Raw genomic sequence first — 16,202 nt, forward strand, 5'->3', positions numbered from 1 at the left:
CAGCCTTCCAAACCTTTTTCAATGGAAGGGCTGTGCAGCAGTTATGAATAGGTTGAGACTTGGTTTACAGAAAGACGAAGTTCTTAGTGTTTGAGCCTCTGACTGTTTTCAGATTGAGCTGAAATTGAGATTGGCTTCAGGCTTCTGTTGTCATGTGCTCTTTGTGGAGCTGAAGCCTATGTGCAGACATCTCCCATGTCAAGCACTGCTTCCTCTTGCATAGCTTTGCCCCTGTGCTTGTCACTCCTGGCCATCAAGGGTTTGAACCTGTGCCCTCTAGGGGTTTTACAGGGGGGAGGGGGGAGGTAGCCCAGTGTTGGGCGTGGGTCCCTGGAGGGCACTGTAGCATTTCTAGGGATGAGTGGCAAGTGTTGTCCTGCCCTTCTACCTGTTGTTGGAGAAGCCACAGAACTGCTGACGGGGTCTCAGAATGAGGACAGCCTCTAGTCTCAGAGAGGGCTTGACCTCTTTGTCATTTCCGTTTCAGTTTCCATGTTTTGTAACCCATTTGAAGTCTCACTGTTCTGCTTGAAGTCATCAAAATAGATGCTTTTTCTGGCATTTCTCCCCTTTGGCACACTACACCCCATCCGTGTCTCCCTCCCCTCTTCCTGTTAGCTTCAAATTCAGTTCCCCATTTCAGGCTTCTGGCTTGAATTAGGCAAAACCTAAAATAGAATTAAATGTGCAATTTCCTCTTGTTCCTCCTGTTCTGCCTGCTGCTTTCTACTCCAATTTAAGCCGAACACTTAAGCCTGGAGCTCTGAGGGTTCTGCTCTGCACACCCCAGCCCATCTGTCGTTCTGTGGAGCCCGAGCCAACTGAATGTGGTTGTGAGAGAAGTAGGATATTCAACAAAGGAACCAAAAAAAAAATTGATGCATTTCCGAGAGTATGGTTATATGTTTGATTTAATTGCTAGTACATTTTACCACCCCAGTGAAATGGTTTTCACTGACATCATTATTTTATAAAGGTTGGGGTGGATGCCGGTAGGGAAAGGCCTGGCAAGTGTGCGGATTTCACAGCTCGTATGAGGGTAGGGTGAATACCCCTCTTGCTCAAGTTCTCCAGATCTTAGTTTGTGCCATAAGCATAAGACCCAGTTAAACCATTCTCTTGATTTCCCCTGCTTTGGGTAATCCCCAAGAGGCTTAGCTGACTGGGTTTTTACGTCATTACACAGTAAATCAGATTGGATCTTGGCTTCTACTTTTCTTCCTTCTGAGACTGCGCTTAATTCCCTTTCTGTGTTCTGCTTGACAGACACACCCATGACCTTCGAATCCACCAGCTGCAAGTGAGAGTGAATGGCTGGGAGCAAGTGAGCCCCGTGTCCGTGGACAAAGTTGGGACCTTTTTCCGATATGCAGCACCCGATAAAAATTCATCTTCCTCTACAGTAAGTGGCTGTAGAATGAGTGTTTAATGGCACAGTTGTGTCATGGCCACAACCCGTTAAAGCAAGGCTGTTGGGTGATTCAGTCTGTAATGACCTTGCTCTAGTGAAGTTTTCTTGCTTTTTACTTCCACTGGTTCTAGGAAGAAAACTTAATGATTATTTTGGCTCAGTCATAGGCATGGTAATCAGTATGTGGACAAGCCAGGCAATAGTTAATTTTGGTAGAAAACAAGATTTAAAATTGGCAGTCACACATTACTGTTATCCCACATTGGTAGATCTCTTTTATACTCAACTGGCCGGATTGGCTACTTACTGGTCTGCCACACATGAATACAGTAATGGCTCAGTGTTCTTTGGGGCTGGTCTAGGACTCCACTTCCTTCTCCGATACCAAAATCCTCAGATGCCCAAGTCTCTAGTATAAAATGGTGCAGTGTTTGCATATAACCTACATATATCCTCCTGTATACTTTAAATCACCTGTAGACTACACCTAATACAATGTAAATGCTGAATAAATGGTTGTTATGCTGTATTGTTTAGAGACTAAGGACAAGGAAAAAGGAATTTGTACATGTTCAACACAGGCACAACCATCACAGGGCTGACTACACAGTAGGCGGTCCACTGGGTTGAATCTATGAATGCAGAACCTGTGTACATGAAGGGGCAACTATACTGATCATGTTTGATACTGTGTTATACTTTTTAATTTGGAGGAGGTCTTCATTTCCTTTTTTTAAAACAAATATATTTTGGTACTGCCTGTTAATTTTATAAAACACTGGGTTTCAATGCATATATTTTGATGGTATTTATCTCCTTATTACCCTCCCTTAAGCCCTATTCTCCTTCCTCTCTGTTCAGTTCCTCGTCTAAATACTCTTCCTTCTATTTTCATGTCATTTTTTTTTTATAGATTCCACATATTAGACAAAACATATGATGCTTGTCTTTCTGAATCTATTTTATTTCATTCAACATGATAATCTCCAGTTCCATGTATTTTTCTTTATGGCTGAGTAATGTTCCCTCGTATACCTAGACCACATTTCTTTATCCATTCACCCCTTGATGAGCACCTAGGCTGGTTCTGTATCTTGGCTGTTGTGAATTGTACTGTAAGAAACATGGATATGCAGTATCCCTATAGTATGCTAACTTTAATTCCTTCTGACATATACCAGTGTGTGGTATATCTGGGTCATATGGTAATTATTTAAGAACCTCCTACTGATTTCCATAGTGGCTGTGTTAATTACATTCCCACTAGCAGAGTATAAGTGTTCCTTTTTTCTCCCGCATCCTTGTCAACATTTATTCTTTTTTAAATAGTCTGACCAGGTGGAGACAGAATCTCAGTGTAGTTTTGATTTTCATTTCCCTAATTACTAAAGATGTTGAACATTTTTTTCTTATACTTATTGGACATTTGTACTTATTCTTTTGAGAAGTGTCTAATTCATTTGTTCATTAATTGGTTGGGCTATTTAAGTTTTTATTGCTTTTTGATTTCTTTATATATTATAGACATTAATCCTCTATCAGAAGAGTAGCTGGCAAAGATTTTCACCCATTCTTAGGCTTTTACTTTGTTAATTGTTTCCCTTGCTGTACAGAAACATTTTAATTTGATATAATCCCATTGTTTCCTGTACTAAGGGAGTCCTATTCAGGAAGTCTTCGTCTGTTATGCCTGTGGCTTCAGATGTTTTCCCTATGTTTTGTGTGTGTTTGTGTTTGCAGTTTCAGGTCTTACATACCTAGATCTTCCATCCATTTTGAATTGATTTTTATACAGGGAGAGAGATAGGGATCTTGTTTTGCTCCTCTGGATCTAGCTATCCAGTTTTGCCAGCACCATTTATTCAGGAGGCCGCCTTTTCTCCAGTGTAAGTTTTTGCTTCTTTGTCAGCAATCAGCTGGCTGTACTTGCACGATGTTGTTTCTGTGTCTTCTCTTCTATTCCATTGGTCTTCGTGTCTATTTTTGTGCCAGTCTCATGCTATTTTTGTTACTAAGGCTTTATAGTATTATTTGAAACTAGGTACTGTGATTCCTCTATCCTCGTTCTTTTGGCTAAGCATTGCTTTGGGTATGCTGAGTCTTTTGTGTTTCCATATGAATTTTATAATTTTTTTTCTAATTCTGTGAGAAATGTCATTGGAATTGTGATGGGGATTACATTGAATCTATAGATAACTTTTAGTAATATAGCCATTTTAACACTGTTAATTCTGCCTATCTGTGAACATGGAAGATCTTCTCATCTTCTAGTGTCTTCTTCAATTTCTTTCTTCAGAGTTCTGTAATTTTTGTTGTAGAGGTCTTTCACCTCTGGTTAGGTTCATCTGTAGTTGTTTTCTTGGGGAAGCTATTGTGAATGGAATTGTTTTCCTGATTTCTCAGATAGTTCATTATTGGTATATAGAAAAGGTATTGATTTTTTAAAAATGTTGATTTTGTACTCTTAATTTATTTACTTTAAAAAATATTTCTTATAATGCCGCTTCTTGATCTTTCTATCTCTGTGTTCCCAAATCCTTCTCTGTTGCTCAGAGAGATATTTTCTGATCACACATACGCTTCGGCAATCTTGCCTTAGTTTTACCCCAGCCTATAGCCCGGGGGCTACAAGTCCTGGGGAAAGGCATGGGCAGCATCCCTGACCAGTATGTGCAGGTAGAGTTGGCATCGTAGCTTATGCAGCTGCCATGAGTGTTTTTGCCTGTTGCTTATATTCGTGGATAATTGTACTCACTCGTGGGCAGCCGGTGACGAGGTGGAAACTACAAGTTTGCAGAGCAATTGCAACTCTCCTCAAGTCTTGTTTTCTTTATAAAACATATTGTTGGAGTATACCATTCTACAGTGTTCTACAAGTGTTCACTTTCGTGGTTGCTCTCTGATGCCCCAGCTGTCTTAGGAACTCTACTCCTGAAAGGAAAAAAAAAATTTTCCCCCCAGATTACTTTTCTGTCTAAATTTATGTCTGGTAACGAATGGATTGACTCCTCATTACTTTTTTTTTTTTTTTTTTTGGTACCGGAGATCGAACTTGGGACCTTGGGCTTGCAAGGCAGGCAGCAGAACCACTGAGTTAAATCCTTGGCGCTCCTCATTACTTTTTTATTGATGTGTACACGTCAAATGGTTGTAGAGTAAACATTGTTTCACCCATGTCTTTCAAGAGATATTTTAACTTCATAGTAGAATACTTTACCTGAAAGTATTTTCAAACACCATTTGCTTTCAAGCAAATTGCATTGCCTTTGATTTTAATGTTACCTATTGTCTTAGGTCTGTACTAACTGCCGTTTTGAATCTTTCTTCTTAGATTGGCAGCCCAAGCAGCAGAACCAATATTATACATCCACAGGTTTATGTGAGTATGATTTTCCGTAGCTCCATGGTTCACTGAATATATACACTGCACCTGTACCATATGCGCATGTGTATGTGATGATGATCGGACAACTCTTCCAACTTACTGCTGCCCTTTGGTATAGATGACTACTTTCCTTTTTCCAAGAATGTGTCAGAAAGTATTTTCCCCCAACTTGGTGTATGTGACTAAGTATGGGTATTGCAATAAAGAAAAGCAGGCAGATGTTTTAGTCCAAGGTCTCCTTTCCTTTCTAAGTTAAAATAGAAACATTACCTGATATGGCTTTGAATTGCTTATGTTTGGGTCATGCAAGTAAATAAGGAGGAAAAATAGTAAGATTTTTTTCCCCATTGGCTTTGAAACATCATAAGGTGACATTAAAAATTTTTTCAGGCTTTTGCTTATTATTTCTTCTCCTTGAGAATACAGGTTTTGAAATGTGAAATTTAAAACAAGCCTGGAAACAACAATATGGTGATTTCAAACAGTTGTTGTTGGCCTTGACTTTTATCTGGGCTTGTGTTTGAGTTTGATGATAACTGTGGCTAGGTTTGTGTCACTACAAAGATGCTCCAGAATATTACATCTTGCCCTTTCATTTGGATTTTGTAAAATACTTTGTTTTTTTATTTAATTAGATTGATTTTCACATGCTGTTGGCTTTAATAAAAAAGTTGGCTGAATGAAACACATTAATGTGTTTCATGTTAATGCCATTCATTTCTCCACTAAAAACCATTGTCAAGCGCCCTGGCATTGGGAGAGCAATGTTTTCAGAGTTCTTCTCTTTGGTGTACTTCATGTGGAATCTTTAATAAAAAGGTTTCCTGACACATGGTAGCAGCACAAAATGTGTGGCGGATGTGTGATTAAACATATAAATATAATGTAGTGCTGCAATCTAGGACCAAAAAGAAGTAGTTTCTCTCCATTATACTGAGCTTCTGAACTCTTTGAAATACATATGTTAGTTTTCTGTAGGCATGCAGCACATTGTATATAGGGGCCTGAGGTGTAAATTGAGTGATGCTTAGAGAAGAAGAAGTTATTTGTTCCTATGAAAGATACATCAGTACAGACTACTCTTTCTTGTGTACTCTCTGGGTTTTACAAAGACCAGTTTTCAACTTAAGACTTCTTCTGTTTTTCTGTGTATTTTTGGGCAGTACCAAACCCATTGTTAGTGTTCTCAGAATGTTTTCTTAACCTATTATTAATCTGGGAGGAAAATACCACAGGTGATAAATCACTTAATGACTTGCAAAGTCCTGCCTCAGTGTTTCTAATTTTAGTTGCCTCAGATGATCTTTATTTTATCCCCTCCAGTAGGGTTGAAAAGAAGTCTTGTCCACAATTTGCACACAAGCATTGATGTGTGGAAACCCAGAGGCATCAGGCTTGAAGGATAATGTGCAGCAGATACTTTCTTACCATGTAGCATGAAGTTTGGAAAATTGCACAGGCTCTTACTGCCATCTTAGGTGAAGCTCCTCGACATGTGCCTAGAGGCCAGGAATGGTTTTCTTTGCAACAGTTGGTGATGTCACATCTCAGTAGAATATTTTTGTAGAAACTTTTCAAATCGGCTGGTTTTGTGTAGTGTGTACTTGTAGCATGTTTACCCCTTTAGAGCTGAATGGCTTTGGGATAGAGTGATGATTTCCCTGAGGAACTGTGGTAGTAGTCACGCTGGGATTTAGACCTTTGTTTCCATCTCTGCCGCACAGTTCTCCTCACTCCCACCTGTGCGGGTGGTCTTCGCGGTGACAATGGAAGGCAGTGCTCGGAAGGTCATCACTGTCCGGTCAGCTCTCATTGTGCGGAACAGACTCGAGACACCAATGGAACTGAGACTGGACAGCCCGTCAGCGCCAGACAGTATGTTTAGTTCCTAGAACACAATAAATGCTCCGTAAATACTGACTGTTGCCCTGGCCCTTCCTTCTCAGAGAGCATGTCTGTGGGCAGTCAGCATTTGCAGTCTGTCTGCTCTTTGTCCTTGGGGAGGAAGACTGTTGCCTGAAAGTGCTAACCCTTGTTTCTGTGGCAGAGCCAGTGGTGCTTCCCGCTGTCATGCCAGGGGACTCGTTTGCTGTGCCTTTACACCTCACTTCTTGGCGACTGCAGGCCCGGCCCAAAGGATTGGGTGTGTTTTTCTGTAAGGCCCCGATTCATTGGACCAATGTAGTGAAGATGGCAGAGGTTAGTAGCAGCAAGCGAGAGTGTCACTCCATGGACACAGAAAAGAGCCGGTTCTTCAGGTGGGTTGGACTGTTGCCATGACCGTAACCTGCTTCCCCCACAGTGCTTCTGTCAGCACCCTTCCTTTAAGGACCCTTCTCTGTTCGCTTAGTTGTGTTTATTTAGAGCCTTAAAGTAAGGTCTTACTCATTAGGTTCTCTGGGTAGAGTTTGTGAGAACTCAAGGGATAACATTTGCAGGTTATGTATCTGATATTTATGGGAGAAACCACTGCCAAACGTGCTCTTCACATACACGTGATTAGAATTCTGTATTTGTACATCAGCATAAAGAGAGGACATAGTAGAGAGGCAAGAAACCAACGCTGACCAATTACTCTCTCTCATTTGGCAAGCAAAATCCTAGGCCTGGGAGTGTTTTGAGTAAAAGATTTTAAAGTATTTTGGATAAAGGTTCATGCACTTATTGTTGACTATCTAGAGCACCGAACAAAACTACCTACCATTTTAGTTAGTGTTTTTCTGATCTTGACAGTGTAAGTAATATGTTAATAGAGTCAATGTTGGAAAAAATACTAGATTGTTACCGTTAATAAACTTAGATTTTAAACTTGCTTTGAGAGATTATTAGGGTTACTTTTCTTTATAATGAAAACAGGCATTCATTTAATTTAAACTTAAAGAAGGACAAGAATAGTGTAACGCATTCCAGTATATCCTTTTCTGAGATTTGCCAATTGTTAACACCCTCAAGAATAATAGATACATGTGTACCTATAGTTGATTATTTAACAGCTTCTTTGAGTAACTTGTAAACAAGTGAATAAAGATACAGTAGACTTGAATAGTGGGGTTATCTAGCTTGTTCCATTTGACACTTATACAACATTTTGCTAACAGCTCCAGATTGTTCCTTCTTTTCAAGTATGTAGGGAACATTCATAAAGAGATACTATCTGCTGGGCCATAAAATGAAGATAATAGAGATAACTGAGGTCATACAGAATATATTTCCTGATCACAATAGAATTAAACTAGAAATTGACAACAGTAAGATGCCTAGCAAATTCCCGAAGGACTCAAAGAATCAATGACAAAGGAAATTAGAAAATGTTTGGAATTTAGTAATAGACCAAAACCCTCCAAAAGCAGTTACAGACATGTTAAAATATGGGGTACACTGCAAAAGCAGTTCCTATGGGAGAAAGTTACAGTTTTCAGTATCCCTATTGGAAAATGAGAAAGATATAAAATTAATGGTATGATCTTTTACCTTAAGAAGCTAGAAAGGAGTCATTGGATGGTGGCACATACCTGTAACCACAGCACTCTAGAGGCTGAGGCAGGAGAATTGCTGCAAGTTCGAGGCCAGCCTGGGTTACGAGGCCAGCCTGAGCTGAAACCATCTCCAAAAAAAACAAAAGAACCTAGAAAAAGCCTATAGTCCTAGCACTCTTGGAGGCTGAGACAGGAGGACAATTTAGCACCTTAGTGAAACCCTGTCTCTAAAAAAACAAAGGCTAGAAAAAGGAGAGGAAATTAAAAACAAAGAAATAGAAAAAAAAAAAAAGAAACAGTGGAAATCAGTGAACTAAAAAACAGAATCACCAATGCCAAAATTGACTTTTTAAAAAGAGTCATAGATCTAATACACTTCTAGCAAGACTGACAAGGAGAAAAGAGGGAAACACAAATACAAGGAATTAATGGAGACATTATTACAGATCTTATAGACATTAAAAGGCAAAGAACAGAAGTCAACATTTTTAATCAGCAAAAGGGCATCTGTGATACACTTATTGGTAATATATTTGATAGTGAAACATTAAGCATTTTTCTCCTAAGATTGGGAACTGGGCAGTTAATATGATAGCAAGCTGGGCGTGGTGATACACACCTGTTATCCCAGCACTTGGGAGGCTGAGGCAGGAGGATTGCCTTGTGTTGGAGGCCAGTCTGGGTTATAAAGTGAGTTCAAGGCCAACTTGAACTACATAGTGAGACCTTGTCTCAAAAAAGCAAAAAAAAAAAAAAAGAAAGAAAAGAAGATAGTAGCACTTCTGGTCATCACAGTAAAGAATAAACAAGGAATTGAAAATGCATGAAGATCTGAAAAATAAAAATGTTATTTTCAAATGACACAATTTGATACATGGAATACATAAGGAATTACCAGACCTACCATATCAAGATTTCAGGGTACGAGATCAGCCTGTAGAAATCAGTTGTATTCTAGCCATGAACAAGTGAAAAATAAGATTTTTAGAAAAATACCATTTACAGTAGGATCAGAAAACATTAAATATCCAGGACTCAATCTAACAAGTGAAGTACAAGTCTTCCACCCCAGAAATTGCAAAACCTTTCTGAGAGAAATTAAAGAAGACCTAGAAAGTGGAAAGGCATATGAAAGTAATGGGTTCAAAATCTTGCTATTGCTAGGATTCTCAGTAAATTGATCTGAAGACACAATAGTGTAATCCCTGTGAAAATTCTTTCTTTTTTTGGTATCGGGCATCGAACTCAGGACCATGCGCTTGCAAGGCAGGCATGATGCCATTGAGCTACATCCCCGTCAACCTGTGAAAATTCTGATGGACTGTTTTAAGGAAATAGAGGAGCTAATTATAAATTTATGTAGAAATACAGAATATTTAATGCTATCTAGAAAAAGAGCAAAGCCAGAAGATACAGGAACCCTGCTTTCAAGACTCACTGTCCGGCCACAGTTGTTAACACAGTGTTACCAGGATGCAAACAAATATGGACCACTGAGGTGTAAAGGGAATTCGAAGGAGACCCACATACAGAAGACAGAGTCTTGGTTTTTCAGTCAAGATGCCAAGACAATCTAGTGGATGAAAGGAAAGCCTTCTAGACAAATACTGATGGAACAAGTGAACATTCACATGAAAACGTGAACTTCAACTCCTATCTTACTTCATTTGGAAAAATTAATCAAATGGATCATAGACCTAAATGTAAAACTCAGATCTGTTGTTTCTAGAGACTTTGGGACAGATAAAGATTTTGTAAACAGCAATGAAACAACAAACATTTCAGAAATTCAGTAAGAAAAGGAATAAACCATGGAATTGGGACAATATATATGCCTGACAAAGGATTTTTACATAGAACACCAACAATAAAAAAACTTCATGAAAAGAATAGCAGAAGACTGAACTGACAGTTTACTGAAGAAAATATAGAAATTCCTGATAGACAAAAGAAGCTCAGCATTATTAATCATTCAGGAAGGTCACTGAGTCATGCTTTACTCTTCCCTGCAATGGCTAAAATAAAAAAATAGGGAGCACCTGCAGCTCTGATAAGTAGCTGGTGAGAGTGTAAAACTGTACAACCAGTTTGGAGAAACATTTGGAAATTTCTTACAAAAGCAAAGGACCAGCAAGTCCATTAGAAGGTTTTTACCTAAAATGAAATGAAAGTATATGTTCACAAAAAAAGTCTACAAGAAGTTTTATGTATTCTTCAACTAGAAACAACACTGCTGGATATCAACAAGCTAATGAGTAAATAATAATTCACTCCATGGCATACTACTAGGCAGTGAAAGAGAATCAGATATAATGCATACAGCAACATGGCTGCATCTTGTTGAAGCTTCACATCAAATGAAAAAAGACAGAGTAATACACACTGTATGATCCATTTATATGTGGTTCGAGGACAGACACAACTAATCTGTGATAAATACTAGGAAATGATTACTTGATTGACAGGAAGAGGACATGAGGGGCCTTCTGGAGAGAGACATACTTTGCAACTTGTTTTTTCTTTTCGGTACTGGGGATAGAACTCGGGACCTTGAGCTTTCAAGGCAGGCGACAGAACCACTGAGCTAAATCCCCGGCCCTGCAGCTTGTTTTTGAGTGGTGGTTATAAAGGTGTAAATAATTGCCCAAACTCATCATGCTGAACATTTAAAATCATGCAATTTTATTGTGTATTACATCTCAATAGCTGTATTTGACTAAATGCAAATATCTTACTGATGTATTGAAGCATTTTAATGTTATTCAGCTAAGGAGAAAAACTTCAAGTTTTTCATGCAGGTTGATAATTTTCATACCATTTTGTCTTTATAGGTTTTGTGTGGCTATAAAGAAAGAGAACTATCCAGATTATATGCCCTCAAACATATTCTCTGATAGTGCAAAACAGATTTTTAGACAGCCTGGGCATACCATATATCTCCTGCCAACTGTGGTGATCTGCAACTTGCTGCCTTGTGAACTTGATTTTTATGTGAAAGGAATGCCAATTAACGGGACCCTGAAGCCTGGCAAGGAGACAGCCCTCCACACAGCTGATACATCCCAGAACATTGAACTAGGTAAGGCTGGTACCACGGGATCGTTTGTAATAATCCTATGAAAATATCAATGACTAGTTTGTGACTCTTTGGTAAACATACAAATCTTGGAGAAATTGTGGCACCTGTGACAGCTTGTAAGCCCCTTGATGCAGTTATGAGTTGAAAAGAAGAAACCTGAATAACCCAAAAGATTTACAAAGGAAGCACTCAGCAGAACCCTTTCTCTTATATTGCTCACTTAATATATGTTTGTAGGAATTCATTCCATCTTTTGCAACCATGCTTTTTTCTGGCTGTAAAATGAGCAAAGTCATTTGTCTCTTTTCAGGGAAGGGCCAAACACTTGCTAAACATTTCTGTATTCAGACATAAGCTGGCTCTTTCACACACATGATCCTTTGAGCAATAGTTAGTTAGTTGTCCCATTTTACTGAAGAAATGGAGGTTAGAATGTTTAATGCAACAAGTAAGTTTTAGTTATAAGGTGAACAAAGTCAAAATAGGGAATCATCTCATTTGCAGCACTTAAAGGGGTAAAGCAGTGTTGCCTTACGACTGCCATAGACATGTTGAAGTAACAACAACAAAGGTATTTATCTTTTTACACTTGTGTAAGTGCTTTCCCCATATTATCACCTTGGTCTTCACAGACACGTGTTTCAGGTTGAGACAGGTGTTACCTCTGTTTGACATTGGAGGAAGTTGAGACTCATGGAACTTAAGCAGTGTGTCCATAGTGACAGGAGTGTACTTCAGTGACTGTATCAACCCCTGGGCTTAATTTAGAAAAGAATAACAGTGCAGTGGTACTCATGTTAAAGAAAGTATGTCTTTTGCCTTTAAGTAGTTGTTAAATGAATTTCTTCAGGTACTTCCTGAGCCCCTTACCTCTCACCCGGTGCTCCTGGTCCTCAGTGCCATGCTTTACCCGAATCATCACTTTTCATCAGATAGGTCTTTCCACATTACGCAGATAATAAAGCCAGGCTGGGGATTTGAAGCCAGGCAGTTTGGCTAAGAATCCTCTACTGGCTTTCGTATGTTTCAGGCATTGAACACAGGACCTGATGTATAGCAAACTCCTGATAATCGTAACCAATATTATTGGTAGCTCCTTGGAACTCTAATCCTCATTATATGGTATCTCTAATTCCTTCTAAAATTTGCTTCATGGTTATGGTCATCCCACCTAGAGAAAAAAATGGCCTTTGAGATTTTTACCCACTGGATCCTTAATGATTTTTCCAAAAGAAATCCAATTTAGTTTTATTGTCTTTTATTTTGGCAAATTCAAGTGAGGATCCAGAAAGACAATAGCTTGTACCTTCTCTAGGCGTGTCGCTGGAGAACTTTCCCCTCTGTAAAGAATTGCTTATTCCACCTGGGACCCAGAACTATATGGTGAGAATGCGACTCTATGATGTCAACCGGCGACAGCTAAACCTCACAATCCGAATTGTGTGCCGAGCAGAAGGATCCTTAAAGATCTTCATTTCCGCCCCTTATTGGCTCATTAACAAAACAGGTATGCAAAGAGGCTGTCTGAGGAGGTCTTTGCCGTCAGCCATGGGAATTTGGATGTATTTGCTCAGCTAAGTGAAGCCGGTGCAAATAGATTACTTCACAGTCTAAGTTGCTAAAACTCTCCTTCTGTAATACCTGCTTAATCATAGTCAAAACTGTCCTTTTAGATGATGGACTGAGCCCACTAAATAAACTCAGTTTTCACTGTTTTTCCCCTTGATGATTTTTTTTTCCCATTTGTTATTTGCATCTTTCACGGGGTAGACTGCGTGGGATTGATATAAACTTTTCCCCTCCTTCCTAAAGGGTTACCACTGATCTTCAGACAGGACAATGCAAAGACAGATGCTGCTGGCCAGTTTGAGGAGCACGAGTTGGCCCGGAGCCTGAGCCCTCTCTTATTCTGCTATGCTGACAAAGAGCAGCCAAACCTGTGAGTACGGTTATTTATGGGAAGGGGAAATAAGCTTCTAAGCAAGGGGAGAAATTAGCAAAGGCTATAATATATCTGTGTAAGTAGAAATATACTGTAGATAACAATCCCAACTTGGCAGAGAACTAGAACCATGACCTAATGGGATTTTTTTTGGATATAATTTCTGTGTTACTTGATACTAAAAATAAACCATTTGTTGGTTTATAATGAAAACTAGTTTTATTTTACGTGTATTGAAGTAGTTCTCCTATTCAGAACTGCCAGTGGAGAGAAACCTACACATTCCCCATTTCTGCTCTATAGTTTACCTTCCCCTGGGAACGTTTAGTACTGGCAGAGGGGCTGGTATGAGAGAGGAGGCAGACTGGCCTTTGGGTAAAGCCTTCAGCCTGCTAATCCAGCTGGGGCTGTTTGTAAAAGGGTTTCAAATCCAAACTGTGCCATTGTGTGTTTCATCGCAGGGAAAAAGAAGAATTGTGAGGATTAGATGACATGTCTTTTTAATGTATGGTAGGAACACAAATTTACTTTGTTTTTGGTTTTGACATTCTGCTTTTTTAAGAGTCTTTTAATTTATACCCCTAATCCAAAGACAAATGGGTGTATTTTGTACTGCTAACATGCCATGCACTGTTATCTGTAGAATTTTACTGAAAGCTTCACAGGAGGGTGTCCAGAGTGCTACGCGTCAGTGCATACAGATGTGTTTACCAGGGAGGGCTGGACGCTAGATTAGTTTTGGAGTCAATTAGAGTTCTGGCTATTGTAGCAGGTACAGCCAGCAACTTGACACGTTCAGCAAGCCCAGTCTCATTCTGTTCCTGAAAGGATTTTGACAGTTTGAGGTCTAAGACTTCACATTTGTCAGAGAGTTTTATCTTATCCATGGAATTTCCAGTTCCCAAAATGTTTCCATGTTTACCATCTCATTGAATTCTCCTCAGCATTTCAGTGGCTTAGGGAGAGCAGGAAATAGTGTTATATTTTAAGATGAGGAAACTGAGGCTCAGAGCGAGAGTTACCTGCCCCAGGGTACATTGCTCGCTAGTGATAGAGCTGGAGCACACATTCAGGAGTTGGTTTCATAGTTTGTGCCAACTACACAGTGCTTTGCCAGTGTGATAGTCCTTAGAAGTAATGCACTGTAGCTCTATTTCCTTACATACTTTTGTCAGGCTTTTTTTTTTTTTTTAGAGGAATAGTAGAAATTGTAGCATTTCCTCATGTATTGTACTCATAGAACCCTAGTGTTCTAAAGTGTTTAATGGGGAGACATCAGTACATTTCATGCACAGTTGTATTGCGGCTACCTCAAAGGGAGTGTTTTGACCACTGATTAATTTTCTCACTGTGCTTGGGAGTCACACGAGACGGAGGGTGAATGTCAGTAATAGAGATCTGAATGGGTGTTGACCACATGAGTGCGTCCTGATTAGAACAGGTAGATAAGACTTTCTTGTGGATGAATGTGTACATCTCTGCTCTTCTGCCCCACAGCTGCACGATGAGAGTCGGAAGGGGGATTCATCCGGAAGGCATGCCAGGCTGGTGTCAGGGCTTCTCCCTGGATGGCGGTAGTGGTGTCCGAGCTTTGAAAGTCATCCAGCAAGGAAACCGCCCAGGGCTGATCTATAACATTGGTGGGTTTCATTTGGGACAATGGGAGGATCAGAACCATTGGCCTATGGCCTCAGGCTGGGAGGAATAAGCCGGCCCTGTAGTCTGGCCTGGCTACAAGCACTGCTTTTCTCATTTGACAGTGGGTCAGATATCTGTTCTCTGAATGCTAGATTGATATCAACGTAGATCTATTCTCCTGGGGATCTGAGGAGCCACCTAAACACTGTGTGTGAGCTCTGTGTCGCTGTTCAATTTCAGGCTCACCTGTGTCAGGAAAGTATTGGTTTGGCTTGACTCCTTGTTTTTCAAGGGAATAATGGGAACACTTAGAATGGTTTTTCATTCTCCAAGTATTCCCACGCATTCATTAAAATCTACAGGCCCTAAAAGGGTAAGAGCATTGTTCTCTCTGAAACTAAAGCGGAGAGGTTAAGTGATTTGGCCAGATGTGAAGGGGACGTCTGGGTTAAAAGTAGCATTAAGATGGGGGGGCTGCAAATTTGAGGCAGGAAATAAAATGCACTTGATGGTTGTCATTAGAAGCCCCCAGCTCACTTAGCTTGTGGAGGTGGGAAGGGCAGGGGAGGATACTGTATCCATATGCTTCAAAGGCCACTTGAGAGCACTTGAAGGATTCCTGAAGGGTTAGATCAATTTGATCTAAATAGGCCTCAGGTTTAAAATATCAGCAGTGCCCCTTTCTTGTAGTATATAGTTTTCAGGGACCTCAAAGGCATGGTGAGTCTGGAGTGTTGGAATACTGTACCATCTAGAACTGCTGTGTCATGTAGAACCTCTGACATGCTATATTTTGCACTAATACAGGAGCCACTAGCCACATGTGGCTACTGAGAAATCGAGGGCACTTTCCTGAGAAACATAACAAGTATAACTGTGGAAATGGAACTTTTCAATTTATTCAATTTTTTTTTCCCCATTAAATTTATTGGTACATTTTAGGTATAAAATACATTTACATGCATCATTGGGATCTTGTACCATTATATGAGTATCTTGATTCTTATTTTTTTTTCCCCTTCCCCTGGCCTCCCTTCACCCCCTCCACCCTTCCCTATTTGCAAAGATTTTGTTTCCATTTTTTTCCTTTTCTCATATTTTTCTCTTCTTTCCTTTCCCTTACCTCTCCCACTTCCCCTGCTCCTTTAGATCTTTGCTTCCTATTACACAATATCAATTATACATTTTTTAAATTAAAATATCAAGACCTAGGAGACATTATCACAGATTTTACAGAATTTAAAAAGATATAGAAAGCATATTTCAAAAAT

The 16,202-nt window shown here is 39.6% G+C and overlaps 1 protein-coding gene across 15 annotated transcripts in view; it reads left to right on the plus strand.

Annotated features, from left to right (window-relative positions):
• The window catches only part of Vps13d (vacuolar protein sorting 13 homolog D), a 255,741-nt gene that overhangs the window by 108,195 nt on the left and 131,344 nt on the right, over nt 1-16,202 (plus strand). For all 15 annotated transcript variants that reach the window (XR_002389017.2, XM_004863532.4, XM_013065081.3 and 12 more), the window contains 8 exons: nt 1,267-1,402; nt 4,743-4,790; nt 6,521-6,671; nt 6,844-7,054; nt 11,104-11,351; nt 12,667-12,858; nt 13,164-13,290; nt 14,791-14,933. Coding sequence is in view for 14 of the 15 variants with exons in the window: in XM_004863532.4 (XP_004863589.2) it covers nt 1,267-1,402; nt 4,743-4,790; nt 6,521-6,671; nt 6,844-7,054; nt 11,104-11,351; nt 12,667-12,858; nt 13,164-13,290; nt 14,791-14,933 (1,256 nt within the window). In the remaining variant the exon portion in view is untranslated. The remainder of the gene's footprint in view (nt 1-1,266; nt 1,403-4,742; nt 4,791-6,520; nt 6,672-6,843; nt 7,055-11,103; nt 11,352-12,666; nt 12,859-13,163; nt 13,291-14,790; nt 14,934-16,202) is intronic.

Source organism: Heterocephalus glaber, unplaced genomic scaffold (assembly GCF_053883595.1).
Source record: "Heterocephalus glaber isolate CG9 unplaced genomic scaffold, H.glaber_assembly_v1.0 deba00001447, whole genome shotgun sequence".
In the NCBI taxonomy this organism is placed as follows: domain Eukaryota; kingdom Metazoa; phylum Chordata; class Mammalia; order Rodentia; family Bathyergidae; genus Heterocephalus; species Heterocephalus glaber.